Consider the following 20,988-nt stretch of genomic DNA (forward strand, 5'->3'; position numbering starts at 1 on the left):
AATTAACTGTATGAGTACTTAATTTCCCCCCTACGATGTGCATTGCTTTATAGTTACCTGATTGACTTTCGTTTGCCATCATGTTGCCCATTCACCAAGTTTGTTTAGGACTCGTCGTTCCTCGCTCTCCTCTGTCCTGACTAACCTAAATTACTTTGTCATCTGTAAGTGTTGCTACTTCATTACTCACCCTCCTTTCCAGAAAAATACTGAACAATATGGAACCTATCACGGAACCTTGAGCCCCTGTGCTGTTAACCTTTTGCCAGGATGAATATTGACTATTTAATTTGTTTTCTGTTTCCTAGCCAGCTTGATCTATGACAACAGTTTGCCTCTCACCCCATGACTACTTCATAGTCTCTTGGGTGGGACTTCGTCAAAGGCATTTTGGAAATCCAAATAAATTATGTAAACTGGTTCTCCCTTATCCCCTACTACCTTGACACAGAGAATTCTAAGAGATTACTGAAACATCATTTTCCCTTGCAGAAATCATGCTGATTAGATGCTCTCATGATGTTTCAGGTGTTCTGCTTTTAATTATAATTTAAACCAATTTTTCCAGGTACACATGTAAAGTTCACTAGTCTGTTGTTCCCAGGATCACTGCTTAAGACTTTTAAAAAAATATTGGTACAACATTTGCTACTCTCTAGTCCTCTGGAATAGTAGCTGTTTTTAATGAGAAACTGCATATATTGTGTTAGCAGTTCAGCTATTTCCTACCCAAGTTCCTTCATAACTCTTGGATATACTGTCTGGGCCTGGTTACCTGTTAGGTTATCAGTTTGCTTCAGCACCTCAGCTGGGTCTCTGAGGGCACCTCATCTTTATTCCCAGAGCAGGGCCCAGGGATGGATGTCCCCAGTGTTTCTGGCAGTGAAGACTGAGGTAAAATAAAATTTCTCAGTGGTGTCCTAATCTTCCTCATTGCTCCCTTCTTTTATCCCTAGTGCTTCAATGGACTTATCTATTCTTTTGCACGCTTCCTGTTCTGGTATCCTTTAAAAAAACAAGGAGGCCATTGGCACCTTAAAGATTACCAGAGTTATTTGGGCATAAGCTTTCATGGGTAAAAAAACCCCTTCAACTACAGCTAACGCAGTGGGTTTTTTACCTACGAAAGCTTATGCCCCACTAAGTCTACTGGACTCCTCGGTGTATCCACAAAACCAGCCTGATACTTGGTCTCGTTAAAGAATCTCTCCTTGGCTGCTGGGCGATAACCCCTTAGCTGTCTGAGTTTTAAAATGCATTTTGGCCCTTGTAGTTTGCCCCTTGCTGCCGGCTGTCATTTAAACCCGTGTTTCTCAGATGGGGCCACCAGGGGCTTTTCTGGGGGTCACAGCCGGGGGCGGGTCCCTGGGCGCCCCGCCGTGGTGCTGCTGGCTGGGCCTGGCCCCCTCTCCCCGCCGGAGCTGGCTGGGGGGCAGCCCGGGAACTCCCCACCGGCCAGGGCCCGTGGGGCTCGGCCGGGGCTGGGCTCTGGCCCCCGCTGCCTCCAGCTGAACGTGCCCCGGGGCCTAGCCCGGACCACGTGCCCGGGGCGGGGGCGGGGCGCGGTCTCGTGTCCGCGCTCGGCCCCCGTAGGGGGCGGGGCCCGGGCCTGCGCGGGGGTTTATCTCCGGGGCGCGCGCGGGGGGCGGCTCTTTCTGGGCCACGCGGCCGCAGCCGTTCGCCGCGGAGCCGCCATGGCCGATTACCTCATCAGCGGCGGCACCGGCTACGTGCCCGACGACGGGCTGACGGCGCAGCAGCTCCTCAACTGCGGGGACGGGCTGACCTACAAGTGAGCGGGGGGGGAGGTCCCGGGGGGGTCTGTGCCTCTGTCGGGCCGGGGGGGGTTCCTGGGGGGGGGGTCTGTGCCTCTGTCGGGCCGGGGGGGGTTCCTGGGGGGGGGTCTGTGTCTCTGTCGGGCCGGGGGGGGTTCCTGGGGGGGGGTCTGTGTCTCTGTCGGGCCGGGGGGGGTCCCGGCGGGTGCCGCTGCTGGGGGCGGGTTTGTCGGTCGCTCCCAACGAGCCGCGTTGTCCCGCCCGGCGAGTTCCCAGCGCGGGGGTCCATGGAGCCGGGGGGGGGTTGCCCAGAGGCCGCCCCCCCCACCCCCCCAGCTGGCGCGGTGCCTGTAGCGCCCCCGGGCGGACCCGGGCTGCGGTATCCGCTCGCACGGGACTAACCGCGCCCTGGCGGGGCCCCGGCTGCCAGCCCAGGCTGTGCCCCCCTCGCCCCCCAATCGCCCCATATCTCCCCCGCGCTGCCTGGCGCCGGGTAACCCCGTCTGAGACTGCCCCGGAGCCAGCCCGGGATGTGCCCCTCCCTTACCCCCCCAATCGCCCCTCATCTCCCCCGCGCTGCCCGGCGCCGGGTAACCCCGTCTGAGACTGCCCCGGAGCCAGCCCGGGATGTGCCCCTCCCTTACCCCCCCAATCGCCCCTCATCTCCCCCGCGCTGCCCGGCGCCGGGTAACCCCGTCTGAGACCGCCCCGGAGCCAGGCCAGGAAGGGCTGTGGCGGGGGGGTCGGGGTCGTGTCATTGGCATGCAGGTGATTTCAGTTTGTCTCTTTCTATCCCATCTTCCAGTGACTTCCTTATTCTTCCCGGCTATATTGACTTCACCGCAGAGCAAGTGGTGAGTATGAAGGTGAAGTTTGCATTCTCTGGGATTAATGACAATAGGCTGGTGCTCCCTGATCTCAGTGCTTTGCTAACCGGCTCTTCTTGTGTCTGCTTTAGTGGCCATTGTAGAGGGAGAGAAGGATCTTTATTTTTACTATCTTGGCTGCCCTTGGAGCTAAACTCTTGGAGACATTGGTGCCCCTTTGACGATCATGGGAACTAAGAAAAACACTTTGTTGTAAAGCAGTGGTGTGTGGCATATGAATCCATGTGGTGTGTGGCAAAAATCCATGCTGGCTTCCCTGGTTCACAGCCCAGGTAGAGTTGCTTTGGGATGAACTTGCATATCACCACAACAAACCTTTTCTTCTTTTAGGACCTGACTTCAGCGTTGACCAAAAAGATCACCTTAAAGACTCCCTTGGTTTCCTCTCCTATGGACACAGTGACCGAGGCCAGCATGGCCATTGCAATGGCGGTGAGTGCCCATGGACAAGAACATTAGAAGGTGGGAGAAATGACTCCTGTAAACTGAAGAATAACTTTAATACCAGTTCCCAAGAGTGATGACATCATCTGTGTTAAACTTAGTTTAAAATAATGTGCGACGGTGTTAAACCAGCTGTCGCTAACTAGGCTCGCTATTGCCAGCTGCTGTTTTTTCAGATCTCCTTAAGCTGGTCTTGCTGTTAGTGGGTTAGATCTTATTTCTCCATTGTATTGGGGCTTTATCAATGTGTTCTCTGAGCAGGAGAGCGGGAGCCTCTCCGCTGCTGTATTCCTACTCTTAACTCTCTAAGGGAAAACAAACCGTTTGTAACATACAACATTTGATGTTAAATCAACTTAAAAGAAAATTGGAGCGTGTTTTGGGCCTGAATATACTCCTTACACTGGTATCCCATAAGCAGCCATGGGGGTGGGAGGCAAGTCATGTCTTTGGATAAGGGAATCCTGGCATTTCTACTGTTCAGATCCTGCCCTCAGGCCTTGGCTACACTGGCGCTGTACAGCGCTGCAACTTGCTGTGCTCAGGGTGTGGGAACCCCCCCCCCCCCCCCCGAGCGCAGCGAGGTCAGCGCTGTAAAGCACCAGTGTGATCAGAGCCTACTCCCCTCGGAGAGGTGGAGCTCTCTCGCAGCGCTGGCGGCGCGACTACACTCGCACTTCACATTCCCAAGTGTAGCCAAGGCCTCAGTGTATCTGAGCTCCCATTAGAAGTGCAGTTTGCTCTGCTACAGTAGTAGTCTGCTATCTGTACCTGGTTGTTGAATTCACCAAATGAAGTTTAGGGTCCCTATCGTTGCAGTGACTTACTGCTGCCTCTGTGTGTTCTCAGCTCACAGGTGGGATTGGATTCATCCATCATAACTGCACACCGGAATTCCAGGCCAATGAAGTACGGAAAGTTAAGGTAAAGAACAGCTGAAGCAGGAAACTAGGAGATGGGCAAGTCACTAAATGTCCAAAGGGGTCTGGCTCCAGTTTGAGAACCATGAAATAGGCTTAAGCAAAGGAGAGCTGGCAGGGACTCACTCCCCCTGTATTCTAGTCTCTTAGAGCAGTGGCACTGGTCAGTGCAGGTGGCCATATCAGCTCTTCTGTCTTGCCATATCCCACAACAGCTAGGGACACGAGAACCTGCTTACTGAGTGTGGGGGAATGTTGGCCAGGATGCTGGGGTTAAATCCCCACCTGCCTGTTTTGAAAAGTGTCAATGAATTTATCCCCAGAAATGGGCAGAAAGGAGCTTGACTTGGTTGATGCAGCATCCTTGCTACTGCAGTCACTGACCCCAAATACCTGTGTGCAACGGACTCTGGCAGCTTGGGGAGAGTGACAGACCTTCACCGCTCTCGTACCCTGAGGAGTGTTAAATGCCCGTCACATTACAGCTCAGTCTATCCATGTTGTTTACTCTGCTCTCTGAATGTGCTTTGTTTCAGAAATATGAACAGGGCTTTATCACAGACCCAGTGGTGCTGAGCCCCAAGCACAGAGTGAGTGATGTGTTTGAAGCAAAAGCCCGTCATGGATTCTGTGGCATTCCTATCACAGACAATGGAAAGATGGGGAGTAAGCTGGTGGGGATCATCTCATCCCGAGACATTGACTTCCTGAAAGAGGAGGAGCACGACCTGCCCCTCAGTGAGGTTCGTTACCCGAGGACCCGCGCTCCTGGTGGGAGAGGGAGGGTTATGTTAGGAAGTGCTACAGCGTGTAGTGACGACAAAGGCTCAGTGCTTGAATGAGGTGTGTGAACCAGCCTGGCGGGAACAGGGGCCTGGCTCTTTGTTTTATTCCAGGTTTAAATTAGTCTTTCTGCTGCTTAGTTGAACTGCTCACCTCTGGGTTCTGTGCCTGCTGCTTCGTTCTGTAGCTGCATATTCTGTGCCTATTACTAGCGTGTTCCAATGACTGCTGGCTCGGGTTTACCATTTGGCACAATCTGGCCATGATCCTTTTTGCTTCCTATCGCAGTCATCAGGGGTGCAGGAATGCAGGGGACTGGGGGGCCACACATGGCCTTTCCACTTTTGAAAGTGGACAGACCTGGCCCATCCGCTGTTCGTCATGGGCCCTGTCCCTTCTCTTCCCCCATAAGACTTCCATCGCCAGGTCCAGGTGAGAGCGGCCCAGACAGCTGTGGGGAGCTGCGGACCCTTTACCTGCCTGGGATGGGGAGGCCCGAGAGCCTCTGGGGAAGAGGAGGGGCAGGGGTGGGGCGGGGCCTTGACACCCACCCACCCACCCTGGCAGACATTCACTATTGGCTGTAGCCATCATTTCTCTCCTGGGTCTGTATTGGCTACTGCTGCTCTCCTGTAGTGACCTGGCCGTTGGAAAAGTGACATTGTTTGAATGCAGAGGCCAGAGCCGCCAAGCTCCCATTCACTGAATAGTGCTTTCAGGCTCCTGGTATAATCCCTTTGTCTGGGACTCTCTCAGTGCAGGGTAACCCCTGGGCTCAGTAAAGTCCTACTTAGCACGTCCACAGTGCTTCATTAACAAACTTTCCTTTTCTCCCTCTTGCTCTCTCCCATCAGCCTGCAGCATGCACTCTGTGTGAGCCTGCTGGTGCTAATTCCGTTGGTACTGGTACTGGGGAAGGGTTGTGGTAGCTTGTAATGATAGATCTTCGGTGTTGTCAGATGACAGCATACAGTAGTTTTTAGTGCTGCTCGGCCAGTGCTGCCCTTGTGACTTAGGTCAGCATGAGCTAAAGATAGACCCAGCTTGGCATTGCATTCATGTCCCAACTCCATTTTCAATCTCCTGTTACTAGCCAAAGAGACGCTGACAATGTCACTTCAGGAATGGTACCAAAGAGGCTTGTGTTTCTTCAGAGATGCTGAACCATTCAGAACATCGAACGGTCATAATGGGTCAAAGCAATGGTCCATCTAGAACAGCATTCTGTCTCTGACGGTGGCCAGTCGAGATTCATGCCATATCTCCTGCTTAGGCCTCTTAGCATCTACGCTGCAGAGCTGAAAGCCCCTTTCCTATTCTTGTTTCAAAGGTTGATTCCTGTGCAACAATAGGCAGGAGAGTTTATTGGCCTTTCTGTAACAGCCCTGGTTCTCATCCCACTTATGATTTAGCTCTAATGCCCTGCTCCTTGCTCTCATAGGCTCTCCAAGTAATTAGTGCTGGGTGTTATTTTCTCCCCCCCCCGCCCCTTTCTGGAATTCTTTTCTGTGCAATCTGAGACCTAAGAAACCAGCCCCCTCCACCCCAATTTTGATGAGATGTTACTTCCCTGAACTCAGGGAGAAGAGATCTTTCTTGAATATGTACCGTATGAGCCTTGTACAGGTGTACACTGGTGCTGGTTTGTCAGAGTGGACACAGGCAGGCGTGTTAATTTAGATTAGGCTGTCAATCGATCAAAAAAATTGATCACGATTAATCATGCTGTTAGAATAGCATTTATTTTAAATATTTTTGGATGTTTACTACATTTTCAAATATATTGATTTCAATTAGAACACAGAATACAAAGTGTATAGTGCTCACTTTGTATTTTTTATTACAAATATTTGCACTGTAAACAAACAATAGTATTTTTTAATTCACCTCATAAAAGTACTGTAGTGCAATCTCTTTATGATAAAAGTTGAACTTACAAATGTAGAATTATGTACCAAAAAAACCTGCATTCAAAAATAAAACAATGTAAAACTTTAGAGTCTACAAGTCCACCCAGTCCTCCTTCTTGGTCAGCCAGTCCCTCAGACAATCAAGGTTGGTTACATTTGCAAGGAGATAATGCTGCCCACTTCTTGTTCACAACGTCACCTGAAAGTGAGGACAGGTGTTCGCATGGCACTGTTGTAGCCGGTGTTGCAAGATATTTACGTGCCAGATGCGCTAAAGATTCATATGTCCCTTTATGCTTCATCGACCATTCCAGAGGACATGCTTCCATGCTGATAGAATCATAGAATATCAGGGTTGGAAGGGACCTCAGGAGATCATCTAGTCCAACCCCCTACTCAAAGCAGGACCAATCAATCCCCAGACAGATTTTTGCCCCAAATCCCCAAATGGCCCCCTCAAGGATTGAACTCTCAACCCTGAGTTTAGCAGGCTAATGCTGTGGGTTCTACTTGATAACAATCCAAAGCAGTACGGCCCGACACCTGTTCATTTTCATCATCTGAGTCAGATATCACCAGTAGAAGGTTGATCTTTTTTGGTCGTTTGAGTTCTGTAGTTTCCGCATCCGAGTGTTGCTCTTTTAAGACTTCTGAAAGCATGCTCCACACCTCGTCCCTCAAGATTTTGGACAGCACTTCAGATTCTTAAACCTTGGGTCGAGTGCTGTAGCTATCTTTAGAAATCTCATATTGGTACCTTCTTTGCGTTTTGTCAAATCTGCTGTGAAAGTGTTCTTAAACCAAACATGTCCTGGGTCATCTGAGATTGCTATAACATGAAACATTTGGCAGAATGTGGGTAAAACAGAGCAGGAGACATACAACTCTCTTCCCAAGGAGTACAGTCAAAAATTTTATTGACGCATTATTTTTCTAACGAGCATCATCAGCATGGAAGCATGTCTTCCGGAATGGTGGCCAAAGCATGAAGGGGCATACAAATGTTTAGCATACCTGGCATATAAGTGCCATGCGAACGCCTGTTCTCACTTTCAGGTGTCATTGTAAGTAAGAAGCGGGCAGCATTATTTTCCATCAATGTAAACAAACTTGTTTGTCTTAGTGATTGGCAGAATAAGTAGGAAGACTGAGTGGACTTACAGGCTCCAACGTTTTACGCTGTTTTGTTTTTGAATGCAGTTACGTAACCAAAAAAAATCTGCATTTGTAAATTACACTTTGCCGATAGAGATTGCAGTACAGTACTTGTATGAGGTGAATTGAAAAATACTATTTCTTTTGTTTATCATTTGTACAGTGCATATTTGTAACAAAAAATATGTGAGCACTGTACACTTTGTATTGTGTGATGTAATTGAAATCAATATTGAAAATGTAGAAAAACATCCAAAAATATTTAATAAATTTCAATTGGTGTTCTATTGTTATAAGTGCGATTAATCACGATTAATTTTTTTGAGTTAATTGCGTGAGTTAACTACAATTGATTGACAGCCCTAATTTAGATGTGGCCTCTTCCTCCCATCCCCTGCCCTTATTCTGCAGCCTCCAGCACTCCCAAGCAGAGTCCCCCTAAAGCCAGCGTGCTAGGGAGCGCTGTCTGAAAACAAGCCCAGTGACGGGTGGAGTTTCTGCCAGAACAGGAAGAGGCTGGGATTATATCAGGCAAATGAGTGCTGGAGCTAGGTTCCTAACCTATTAAAAGTACTTTGGTCTGGATTGTGTAGCTGGTGATGTGAGGGGAGTCTGTGCTGCTGAAATCCCAAGTAGAGGGGGTGAGGTTCTTCCTTCTCTCAGGGTGATCTCCCTGGGTTGGCCGGTGGTATGGACATACAGCCTATGGACACAGCTCTGTGCCGGGCTCCATGTGGATTTGAGTGGACTGTTTGAATGGGTATAGAGCGCTGCAGGTTAAGGAGTCATTTTCATGGCTGCTCCACGCTATCGCGTGCTCCCTCGTCCATCCCATATGTAGCGTTTAGTTGGGACCCTCTGGCTCCTAGCAAGTGGCCACTGAAGCATCTTTGCTTGGCAGTTTGTGTTTCCTGTCGTGGATCAAGTGGGAAGGAGCTCACTCGTGTGACTTTTCATTCTTTGCCCCTTTTCTATCAGATTATGACAAAGCGGGATGATCTCGTTGTAGCCCCTGCAGGGGTAACGTTAAAGGAAGCAAATGAAATTCTGCAGAGAAGCAAAAAAGGTACCGTGACTAGTTGTGTTGCGTGGGTGAACAGTGTCTGGCGTAGAGCAGGGGTCGGGAGGGCGGATGTGAGCACACACGTGTGCACGTCTGGGAAATGCTGTCGTGCTCCTCTCTCCACACATTCAGTTTGTTTCTCAATGCAAATGTTTTTCCCTACAATAAAAGACTGATGCCAGGTGTCCCATGGGGTGTTCCTTCCAAATCTCCCTGGGGAGAAGAGATGGTAAGGACAGGCGTGTCCTGGAGCCCCAAACGAGCGTGAAGACCTGCCAAAAGACTAAAACCTTCACCTTCATCTCTGAGTCTGCTTAGAACTTCAGGAATTCCTGCCAGTCAAGGTGCTGAAAAGCTGTAAATGCCAAGAGCGCACTTGGCCGCAGGCTTTTAATTTTGTATCCAGTTTCTAGTGTGTGGTTTCAGAGGCTTGTGACCAGTTCGGTTCTGTGGGGGGTCTGGAGTCACTTGAGTACAAGTGCCCTTCGTGAATTCAAGGCTATGCAGCACAATCAGGATCCTAATCTGGAGCCCTTTCCCAGTCCTACTGACTTCTCAGTCTGCCAGCTGGGCTTCAAAAGCAAGTCCTGCTCAGGCTGCCGGTCACTCTTTGCATCTCTGGCATACAGTGTGAGCCGGGTTCCTGCCCTGAGGGCCAGGCTGGTGGGAGGTTCTGACATGATGGTGTATTTATATTTATTTCAAGGCAAGCTGCCCATTGTTAATGAGGAGGATGAGCTGGTTGCTATAATCGCCCGCACGGATCTGAAGAAGAACCGGGATTACCCGCTCGCATCTAAAGATGCTAAGAAGCAACTGCTCTGTGGTGCTGCCATTGGAACCCATGAAGATGACAAGTACCGTCTGGATCTCCTAGTGCAGTCGGGGGTGGATGTCGTCGTCTTGGTGAGCACCAGGGTTTGGCTTCTCTTAGTTGAGTGAATTCAACACATCCTGACAAGTTTTTGATTAGCAGCCCTCTTCATAGCATAGCTTCATCATGGACTTTGTGACTGGCCCCCTTGTGCCAGTGGCCTAGCTTGGACCTGCAGGGCTGGGGCAGGAGGGAGACTAGTCTAAATGGCCAGTCTGTTCATGGTGGGGCATTCTGATGGCATGTGTGTTGATACAGATACTGGTCTGCTAGCATGTGGTGATTGGTGCAGCTCGATATAGTGACGTCAGGCTAGATGGCTGTAATTACAAAGGTGCTCTGCTCGCTTGATGTCTGTCACTGGCCGTAGGACTCATGTACAAACACGTGTTGGGCTCCTTGTGTGAAATAACAGTACTGTGTCCTTTAATTACCTGATTATTAAAACAAATAACACAGAGGGACCAATATGGAACTTCTCGGCAGTCTGTCCTGTCAGCCCCACGTCTCTGATCATTTGGGCACAGCAGTTTGCACGTGCCCTTGCTGTCGATAGGTTAGTCTGAGAGCCCAACTAGAAAGGAAATGGGAGATATTGGTTATACAACACTTGTTTCATGGCTGGATTAGTCATAAGCACCTTCTATCTCCCATTCTAACAAGGGGGCTGGTGCACTTAGTGTGGAGCCTCCATAAGCAGGGACTGCTGCTGCCGCCTTGGGAAAAAGGCGACTAACTTTTCCTGTCCTCTTAGGGTGTCTTCACCACACAGGGAATTGAGTTCTAATCCGTCTTACCCCTGACTTGACTCCTGTCCACATGCAAAATTCTCTAGCTGGAATTAAGCAGTGCTTTAAACTCACGCTCGCTAGCTCGTGAGGGGGATGGGGAGGTGGCGCGGACTCTGCAGTGGGGATCTCATCAATAGCTAATCCAATTGCTGTGTGCTGCTAATGTGCTCTCTGTGAAGGGCCAGTGGTGTTTTGAAGTGTGGTTGCTGTCAGGCCTGGCCTTAAAACCTAGCTTATCATAGCTATGGTGTTCAGAGGTGTGAGAAGTCCCACGCCTGAGTGCCGTAGCTATGCCAGCTGCAGTTAGTTCAAGGGAAGAATGCTGCCATTGCACGGGGAGATGGAGTTCCTGTGGCGACAGAAAAACCCTTTCCATGGCTGTCGTCTGGTCTACACTAGAAATGTAGGTCGGTTTCACTACATGGCTCGGGTGTGAAAAAATCCACGCCCCTGACTGGTGGTGTTGGCCTGAGTCCCAATATAGACCGTGCTAGGTTGATGAAAAAATTCTTCTGTCGACCTAGCTACTGCTTTTCAGGGAGGTGGATTACCCCATGCCGAGAAGAGAACTCCGCCTGTCAGCATTGGTTGTGTCTACACTGAAGGGCTGCAGTGGCGCGGCTGCAGCGTTCTGTGTCTGCACTACACGAACAGTGCTGCAGCTGTGTGCCGCTCTAGCGCTTGTGGGGTAGACGTGGCCTCACCCAAGGCAGGCTAGCTACAGTACAGTAACCAGAGTGTGAACTTGTCAGAACTGGAGCTGACTGTGCTGTGAAGACCCACCCAGAGTAAAATGAACGACAAAAACCGAGCTGTGTTCATGGGAGTTGGGAAGAGTTGTCCTTGAGCATCTCTGGCGTCTGTTTGAATTCAGTATTCGGGGGGCCCATCACCGTAGTAGCTGAGCACCTGACAATGTTCACCACCCCTCTGAGGGCAGGCAGTCCTGCCATTCCGGTTCTAGGGGTGGGAGACCGGTCTAGTGACGTTACCTGACAAGGTATTTGTGGCAGAGCAGGTACTGAACTCTGGTCTCCTAGCCCAGGTCAGGGCTCTAACCACGGGACCATCCTTCCTCACTCATATAGACTGTACAGTGGACACATGCGTTTCTTGCGGGTAGGACAGGACCATTTGGACGATGAGGACTAGGCAGGTGGCTAGCTGCTGTTCCAGTGCTAAGGGCTCGGACTGACCTTCGCCTCACACCCTTTCTTTCCAGGGCAGTGTTAGTGAGCCCTCCTCTTGTCCTGGGGTTCGCAAGGCAGCTGTCTCTTGGCAGTATGAAGTTGAGGCCCCGAAACTCACAATTCTCTAAAGAATGCAGCTCTTAGATGTTTCTCCTAGCCCTCAACGTGAGCTGTGTGTGTGCGTGTGCGCCCTGCACTCATTAGGCTGAAATGTCCTGTAAGATGGAAGTTTGTGGTGGTTTTCTCTTGTAGCTCATGTCTTCCTGGCCTTCTGAGCCTGGGCAGTGGGGTCTTTCCCTACTGACGTGAATTAATCACCTGTTTGCAATGTGCTGAAGTCTCTGTGACTCTCCTAGGGCTGGATTTAAAATCCTTTGTAGCTATTTCGGTTGATTTTGTTTTTCTTTCTCTTCTAGGATTCCTCTCAGGGCAATTCCATTTTCCAGATCAACATGATCAAGTATATCAAGGAGAAATATCCTAACCTACAGGTCATTGGAGGCAATGGTAATCTACTAAATGCAATTTTAGCTTCTAGACTGACTGTTTTCAGTTGTAGTAAGACATGTTGACCTGCTTTAAATGAGCCTCCCTGTCACCTGCCCAGTGCCCTGTGTGTCAGGTGTATAGAATATGGTACAGCACCTGACGGACACTTCTGTTCTGTGCGAAAACTTCTCACGCAGGATTAATGCAGTGTGTGCAATCCCCAGCCTTGACCCGTTGCTCTCTGGGCTCTGTAACATTGGTTTGAAATCCTTCTAGGATTTCAGGGGTCTGGTTCTTGGAGGACTCCTACCTTGTGTGGAAAATAAACAGCAACATCCATCAGAATCTGGCAGAGCAGAGTTTAACTCTCTTCCTCTTGTCTTTAGCTGCGTTACCAAATATGTTGCTAACGCAGCATAGTGCCTCCTCCAGCCTTTGTCCCCTGCGTGGCCCTAAGCATGTCTCTCGCTTCCTCTGCCGTCGTACAATGCATTACAATGTCTCGCTAGTCTAGCTGCAGCACGGACTCCCCTGCGCCATTGGGTTAGTGGGGAAGCAGGGAAACATCAAGTGCTGTTGTGGATTCAGCAGCCAGCACAATGCCAGTGAAAAGGGCAGTGGAGAAGCATGGCCCTGGGAAATCAGTCAGACACGAACCACATTGGGAGGGACCCAGGCTCTGGCATCAGGCTGATCCCGCCCAACCCCCCAAGGGTCGGCTGTGTAGGTGTAAAGCTAACCCCTGGTCCCTGCACACCAAGCTAGCAGGGTCTCTTCCTAGAGCAGTCAAACATCCAGGCCTGGCTTTCACCCTGGTTCAGTGTGCACATGCCATGGCTGTGGTGACTGGTGCCTGCACAAGAGCAGCAGGGTGATGCGCGCACACTTCTCGGTTGACTGAGAACCAGCCGTTTGGTGCCGGGTTGCTGTTGAGATTTGAAACTGACTTTGTGCATGACCTGTTGTGTTACCATGCACACCAACGCAATTGGCCTGCCTCCAGAAGGGAGCACTCTCCATCCCTAGATCCCGGGGCTGTGAAGCTGAATCAGGTGCTGTTTGTGGGACCCACTGAGATGCCCGAGTGGAAGGTGCTGGGCAAGTGCAGAGAACCCAGCTCAGGGAGGAGGGCAGCTGGCTAGCTACTAATGGTGAAAGGAGACAGCATTCTCATTTAAAAACCTTCGTCTGTTTGCTTCAGTGGTGACGGCTGCTCAGGCGAAGAATCTGATCGATGCAGGGGTCGATGCTCTAAGGGTCGGGATGGGCAGTGGCTCCATCTGCATCACGCAAGAAGGTAAAGAAAATTTTTAATATCTTCTCAATAGCTAGAAAAACAAATATCTGCAAAACATTCCTATCCAGAGCCTGCGATAAGTCTGCAGCGATGCAGTCCTCGAGTGGTGGTGACTGTCTTGCCGCAGGTCCGGTGTAATGGGGATATGATTTTACAGCTGTGTAGTGCCAAAGACACTCCAGGGCTGGGTGTGGGAGCATAGACGTGCCACTCGACCTGATCTCCACCTAAGTGAGCAGGGCAAAGGAGAGGGCATTGGGTACAGACGTTGGGGGTTTCCATTTGCTCGGCATAGCTAGGAGGGCAGCAGAGAGCATGGTGATAAAACTCCCAGGGTGGTTTGTGTGGCCCTGCCCTGGGGCAGCTGCAGCTGACAGTAAGATCCTTGTGTGTTTAATGGAAAGTGTTGGTCTGCTGGATTGGTGCCAGGGTGCAATTGCCTGCCAAAGATGAGGTTTTTGAATGCAGCTATTGCAGTTAGCAGGATTCCAGGGGTGCCTGTGCCAGGCAGGCAGCGTTCCTAGGCACAGCTCTCTAGCCTAGCTACTAGACTCAGTGGCCGGGCATGTCCTGGAATGAAGACTGGTTTTAAAGCTGCAACTGGACATCACAGTTCCAAGTGCAACAAGCAAGCAGGGGTGTGGATGCCTTGTGAGGGGCCATCGCTGCGGCAGTCTGGCTGCAGAGCCCCTCTCTTGAGCTTTGCTGTAATGGACCTGAAACAAGCCGCTGCCTAGAGAAGCAGCCCTTTGCCATATGCATGCAGGGTCTTCCTGCAGATCCCAGCAGCAGTACTTGGGGCCCTACGAGGACACACCTTGGGGACAGCCCCCTGTACCGAGGATCTGTGTTCTCGCTCTGCCCGCTAAGGGAGCACCTGCTGCTTGGAGACTGGCCCAGGTGTTGCGCTGGAGAAACTGTTGTGTCTCTTGTGTAGAATGTTTTATTGAAGAGCCGCCCTTCCCCACCCTATCCCCTGCTGCACCAGCACTTCCTGGTTCTTTTCATTCTCACCCATGGATAACTGGAGGAAATGATGGCAAGTTCCAGCACTACAATGTGATGAGTACAGCCAGACTCTGGGAGCTCTGCCCCTATCTTGGCAGCAGAGACCGAACATCTGTACTTCCCAGAGGCCGTTGTGTGGCGGGTGTTTGTGCCAGGAACACCAGGAGCAGGTAGAGGAGCCAGTGTTTCAGCGTCAGATGGATTTCTCCATGAAATGTCCCTGGAGTAGGGAGAGCACATGCTGAGTGCCAGGTTGTGCTCCCCTGGACATGGCCTTCAGCTTGGCATCCTTCTCAGTGGCTTGGACTGAGAGGGACCCCTGACGTCCGAGTTCTGGCTCTGTTATCCCAGGCTCAGCCTGGTAAAGTCACTGCTGGGGGGCCCTTTATTTTGCTGCTGCTGTTTGTTTCTAAATTTTATTTATTTGTTTTGTTTAGCTGCTCCACAGATCCCTCCAGAACTAAAGTCCCACAGCCCCAAGTGCCCGTCTTCTGTCATGGGCACCTATAGTAAGTCACTTGCCCTGTTCTCAACCTTAATTCTGTCTTGAAGCAGGACCCTGATTGGCTGCACATGGCCCCTCCGCTTGTTTGAGAATAATTGAGTTGTAGATGCACTTGGGGTTGTGTGGCTTTGGATACTGGTAGTTGACCCAAAAACTGATGCTGAGAAGACTTTTGGATTTCTAAAGCAGGGTTCTGAATTGTCCTAATCGAGGCCAGCTGGGCTTGTCAGTGTCTTTAATCCAACCCAATTAAAAAACCTGATTGAGCTTCCTCAGGGGCACTGCTGAGCCTCTAACTGGAGGGCGGTGCCTAGGCAGAGCCTGCAATTCTGCTCTGTGTTGGGAGAGGTTACACATCAGCTACATTTCGCCTTGTGTGAAGCTAGCCGTGCTGTGTGAACGGGACTTTAACAGGGACTTTCACCCTGTGGCGAACCTGGAGGGCACATCCCAGAACCATGCCCTTTGCCAGTGATTCTGATCTGCGTGTGTGAGGAAGGGCTCTTCTCCCTCTCACCTCGCAAGCGCTACTTTTTGAAGTTACAGGATCAAGTAGGTGACCAAGATGAATCTTGGCTTTTGCCCTATTTGCGAAGCACTTCAAAGGGAAAGAGGTTTCTGGTTTGGATCCTGGGTTGTACCCACTAGCATGACAGTCCTCTCTTAGCGCCACCCTTACAAGCGTTTGCTCCGAGTACAGGTGAAGTGTGCCTACATTTTGAACCCTGCTTTGGAAGCCTGCACCCCCTGTTTGTCTTGGCACTGGGAGCTGGGACAGCCAAATACAGTCATGTGATGGTCCCATGTGCCCTGTGCCAAGAGGTGAATTATAAAGGGCTGGTCTCAGTTATTACTTCTCTAATATAGCGACAAACTTCTGTTCTTTGTAGAGAATAACGGGATCCAGAGGCGTGGGGCTCTGGGTTTCTTTGAAATCCGGCTGTTGCACAGAGGAGATGGTGTCGTCAGATGTCCGTACAGGAGCTCCTCACTTAACGTTGTTTGAGTTACATCACTGCTCGTTTAAAGTTGTGCAGTGCTCCCTTATAACGTCGTTAGGCTGCCTGCTCTGTCCACTGCTTGTAAGATTCTGTGGAAGAGCAGTGACTTTACAAGGGAGCATCCTCTTCTCCGCCTCCTCCGCCTCCCTCCCAGCGCTTCCCCCACTGCCAAACAGCTGTTTGGCGGCACTTAGGACTTTCAGGGGGTGGGGGGATACGGTGTGCTCCGGAGAGGAGTTGGAGTGGGGGTGGGAAGAGGTGGGCTGGAGTGGAGCGGGGCGTGGACAGGAAGAGGTGGGCCCGGAGCATTCCCAGCAAAGTCAGCGCCTGTTCTTCTCCAGGGAAGCTGCCGCTGCGAAGGTGCTTCCTAGCGTCCTTGTCTGCAGCACGCTGTGCCTGTGTGGGGTAAGCCAGGGGCACTTCCCAACCACAGTACAGTATATAATGCCTTTTGTCTGACCCAAAAAAATTTCCTTGGAACCTAATACCCCGCATTTACCTTAAATCTTATGGGAAAATTGGATTCGTTTAACATTGTTTCACTTAAAGTTGCATTTTTCAGGAACATAATGACAATGTTAAGTGAGGAGTTGCTGTACGGGCACCCTCAGTCTCTCCTTCGGCAATGCACTACCAAGTGAGACCATCTCTTTTAACACTAACAGCATTCACGTTATTGCTAGCAGACACTTCTTCATAGCTGGCTGGGTCCAATTGACTCTTTCACGATCGCTACCTGGAATTCTCCTCCCAACCTGAGCTGCTGGTGTGAGCACAGGGAGAAATGTGTGAGCTGTGCAAAAAGTAGTTTGTAAAGGCTCCCTCTTCTGGCAGAGCACCAGTCACTAGGAGTTGGCACACTTGGTGCTGCTCCCAGGTGGCAGCTTGAAACCCTGCATCAAACATGATGTTTGCACCCTGAATTACTAATCTTGCATGTTCATAATCTCATCTGGGTACTGTGCTAATTGTGATTGGAGGAAAGGCCTCTTGGTGATTATGTTGCTGGGGGAAATCTGAGGGATGGGAAGGTTACTGCAGCGTATGTGCATGCACTTGGCTGGTAAATGTACCCGAATACGTGTCATTCAGTGGTTTCCCTTCAGGTGTTTTTGTACAGTGAAAAGCCTGTAGTTGCTACGGACTGGTCTCAGATTTACCAGCGCTTTATTTGCCCCCACTGATGGCTAAACTTTAAGGAGGCCCTGCTATGCTGGAGAAACTTACATTTCCAGCGCCACATCAGTCCGCCCTGTGTCTGTTTCCTTTTCTGTTGTTGCGTATCAATAGAAACTCTCCTTTTGGTCAGATGCCTCTTCCTGGCTGCACATTGACATCCCATCATTGTGGTGATCAGCAATGCGGGGAACACAGCAATCATCTGGGGACTCATTGGGCTTGGGTTTCTTGGGTCTGGCCCTATTTCCTTCTGTGTCTTGCTGGACACTAGGTGGTGAGTGAATCAGTGCCCCTAAGGACTGAGCAGCTGGCGTCCATGATTTCACCAGGGCTCTTGGTCATTCTGTAACCACTGCAAACGCTGCTCTGTGGCATTGGGGCAGCAGTTACTTCATAGCCCCCGTTCACCTGCCTTCTGGGACTTGGGGCCAGGGCTGCTTGATTTCGTGTGGCTTATTCCAGGGGAGAAGCAGACTGGGAGGTCTGTGTGTGACTGAAAGCTGAAGGACCTTTAACCAAGGGGATTGCTGCAGCGCCTGGTACTTGATGGTTCACCCTTTCTCTTCCTGGATCTAGTCTTGGCCTGCGGCAGGCCCCAGGCCACAGCAGTGTACAAAGTGTCTGAATATGCCAGGAGATTCGGGGTCCCGGTGATCGCAGATGGAGGGATCCAAACCGTAGGACACGTTGCCAAGGCCCTGGCACTCGGTGCTTCCACAGGTGAGGGGGATGGGGGGAGCTTAAGGCATTCAGAGGGGTGTCTCCTTTTTGGGGGATTTGCTTTGCCGTTGGAATATCAACCCAATGAGTGAGCTTCTTACTGCCTGTAGACTGTTCTGCAGCGCTCGCTTGGCAGTGTTCCAGGAGCTCTGCAAAGCCCTGACCGTGTCTGCATGAGTGTCAACACGATCACAGCCGGGCCGGGAGTGGGAGATTGCTGGTGTATTTACATTGCCCAGGCTGCAATGTAACAGCAGTGAACGTACATTGTGCACAGGGCATTGATCTACTCTAGTGTCAGGGCAGCATTCTCCAGACAGGTCTGCTGGTGCCACATGCCCCGTGCACTAGTGTGAGGCTTCTTCCAAGCAGAGTGCCACTTGTGCCCTTCGTGATCTAGGCCTTTTGCCCAGAGGTACAAGGGCTAACCACAAACCCAGTGAGCCTCTAAGCAGTTGTCTTTCTCAGTCTGTTCTTCACGTCTACATGCTCTGTAGGGTCCAGACTTACCCCTTCCTCAGGGTTTATCAAACAAAGAAATTAATGACTTAAAAGATCAGCTGAGCCCTTCTCCAAGTTTGTCTGTTCCTACGGTTCCTCCCTCAGGACTGCTCAGCCCCCACCTCCCTTAGAGCCAGGTGAGGGTAACACCTCCTCCTCCTGGGGGAGTTGTCAACGCAGCAACACCTGCTAATGGGGGCGAGGGCCCAGCAAACAATGCCAACTGGGTATATTCTGGCCAGCTCCACTTTCACCCTGTGCCCAGATCACAGGGTCATGCTGCCCCCTCCGAAAATGCAGGCTCTGGGGCCCACCAAGTGGGTGAACAAAGCCTTGCTCCAGTGTAAGCTCCCCTCCTGTGCCCTGTGGCTGACTCAGCTGTCGCTCATCTTCTCGCTGGCTTTAGTGATGATGGGCTCGCTCCTGGCTGCAACCACGGAAGCCCCTGGAGAGTACTACTTTTCGGACGGAATTAGGTTGAAGAAATACCGGGGAATGGGATCATTGGATGCCATGGACAAGAACTTGGGCAGCCAGACCCGATACTTCAGGTAGGAGAGACTGGCATGAGGGGCAGCAGGTCCCCGAGTCTGTGAGATTACTGCCTTAGCTTGCCAGGTCTGGTTTGTTCCATGGACTTTTTTTTTTCCCCCCAACCATCCCCAGTGAGACAGATAAAATTAAAGTGGCCCAGGGGGTGTCTGGTGCAGTGCAAGACAAAGGTTCTATCCACAAGTTCATCCCGTACCTGATTGCTGGGATCCAGCACTCCTGTCAGGATATCGGTGCTAAGAGTCTGACCCAAGTCAGGTAAGAGACTTCCCCGTGTGCGCGCTCAGCTAATCCTCATCTTGTCATCCCTGAGCTAGCGTCTGGTAACTGGCTCCTTGCAGCTGGTAGCCAAGGCCCACCATGTCTCAGACCGCGATCTCTGGTGCAGCTGAGCTGTAGCCCCTGCTCCCAGCCCAGTCCCCAGCAGGCACACCCTGAAGGAGGAGTTGTGCGTTGGGATGGGATGGGAGAGCGCTGCCTGGGCAGCCTTGCTGAGGGAGGAGCTGGAGCTGGCCGCCTGGCTCTGCTCCTTCCAGAAATGGGCCCAGGGGCGGGGAAGCATGTGGCAACCCCTTGCTCGTCCTGTGTTGCAGTTGGTGTGAAATCTCCTTGCCCCACTGCACAGTACAGTCTCTCCCCAGGCCTGCAGCTCCCCATGGCACACTGAGGGCCAGAGGCCGCCTAGCCGCGGCCTGGGGAGCATGACCCCAGATCTGCTTTCCCTCGGCAGAGCCATGATGTACTCAGGAGAACTGAAGTTTGAAAAGAGGACGACGTCTGCCCAAGTGGAAGGAGGAGTTCATGGCCTCCATTCGTAAGTCCCCTGCCCGCGCTGCCCTTCGCTGGGCTCTTAGCGGCTCAAAACACTGTTGGATGTGGCCCAGCCCAGCACACTAGGACAGCCCTGCCCTTGCTGTCCCCGCAGGCAGTGGGACAGGCTGCATCCCATTGGCTGGCAGGGAGCTGGGGGGGGGTTACTGGCTTACCTGCTGTTTGTAGCAGCTGGAGCTGTTCCATAATAGCACCGGCCTTGGATTCCCCAGACACTGCAGATCTATGGCAACTGACTGCCCCAGCCCAGCGGACCTAGGGCTGGAGAGCAGGGGCTGCTGCTGGGGGCTGGGCAGGCCGGGAGGTGGAGGGGCCAGGCCCATGGCAACTTTCCTGTCTGTTTAGATATGAGAAGCGCCTCTTCTGAAGGAGGGTCTGTGCCTGTACTCAGCGCCTTGCTGCTCTGCAGCCCTCGGCCACGCACCTGAGCTGCTCCTGTCACAGAAGTGCCATTATCCTGCCAGCACCTGCTGCTCCCCGTCCCCGTGAAGACACCCTGCCAGCGGGGCTCAGGCCCTGGCGCGTGTTGGCTGTGTTTTACAATAAAAGAAAAGAGGGCGGGGCTCCTTGTCTGTCTCAGTCCCACCACCTCAGGCCTCCTGTCCCCTGTCATGCCCCCGGGGTCCCCTTAGGCTGGTTTTGTTGCTGGTCCCAGGATTTGCTCTGGTGCAAGATTGTGAGAGCAACCGCTGTCTCCCCATGCTTCAGTCCCTGTGAACCTCCCCCCTGCAGCCTGAACACCACAGCTTGCTGATGTGCGTCGCAAGGGTTAGTCTACTGCCTGTAGGTCAGCACAGACCTGGGGGAAGTGGAGGAACTTCTGCTGCAAATGCCCCTTCAAAACCCAGCTGCCTTCCCTACCCCTGCTACCTGGCAGGGCACGATCCACCTGTGGCCTGCTTGGCTGCCTCAAAGTGGAGTGGAAGGGGCAGGTCCTAGTAATGCCCAATGTGGTTAGGTGAGTTTCAGCCCCACTCAGGGCCCTGTAAGGGGCAGAAGGCCCCCCAGCAAGGCTGGCATTCACAGGGCTCCTCTGACAGGAATGCTGCTGGGGGCCAGGGGGAGAGAGAAGCCAAGAACTGGTCTGCACAAACATGGAGGTAGCTGCCCCTG

The 20,988-nt window shown here is 51.7% G+C and overlaps 1 protein-coding gene across 2 annotated transcripts; it reads left to right on the plus strand.

Moving 5' to 3' along the window:
- The first annotated feature begins 1,594 nt into the window (after window positions 1-1,594).
- IMPDH2 (inosine monophosphate dehydrogenase 2) lies at window positions 1,595-20,437 on the plus strand. Of its 2 annotated transcripts, XM_065552885.1 has the most exons (15): window positions 1,621-1,792; window positions 2,581-2,629; window positions 2,993-3,094; window positions 3,956-4,030; window positions 4,563-4,769; window positions 8,853-8,940; window positions 9,644-9,843; window positions 12,209-12,299; window positions 13,483-13,578; window positions 15,024-15,095; window positions 17,848-17,991; window positions 18,899-19,043; window positions 19,159-19,302; window positions 19,775-19,858; window positions 20,221-20,437. In XM_065552885.1, the coding sequence occupies exons 1-15, from the start codon at window positions 1,695-1,697 to the stop codon at window positions 20,240-20,242; spliced, it is 1,617 nt and encodes a 538-aa protein (XP_065408957.1). In that variant the 5' UTR covers window positions 1,621-1,694; the 3' UTR covers window positions 20,243-20,437. The 2 variants fall into 2 exon arrangements, with proteins under 2 accessions (XP_065408958.1, XP_065408957.1); XM_065552886.1 differs by lacking the exon at window positions 15,024-15,095 and having other exon boundaries at window positions 1,595-1,792.
- The last annotated feature ends 551 nt before the right edge of the window (window positions 20,438-20,988 follow it).

This window comes from Chrysemys picta, chromosome 7 (genome assembly GCF_011386835.1).
Source record: "Chrysemys picta bellii isolate R12L10 chromosome 7, ASM1138683v2, whole genome shotgun sequence".
In the NCBI taxonomy this organism is placed as follows: domain Eukaryota; kingdom Metazoa; phylum Chordata; order Testudines; family Emydidae; genus Chrysemys; species Chrysemys picta.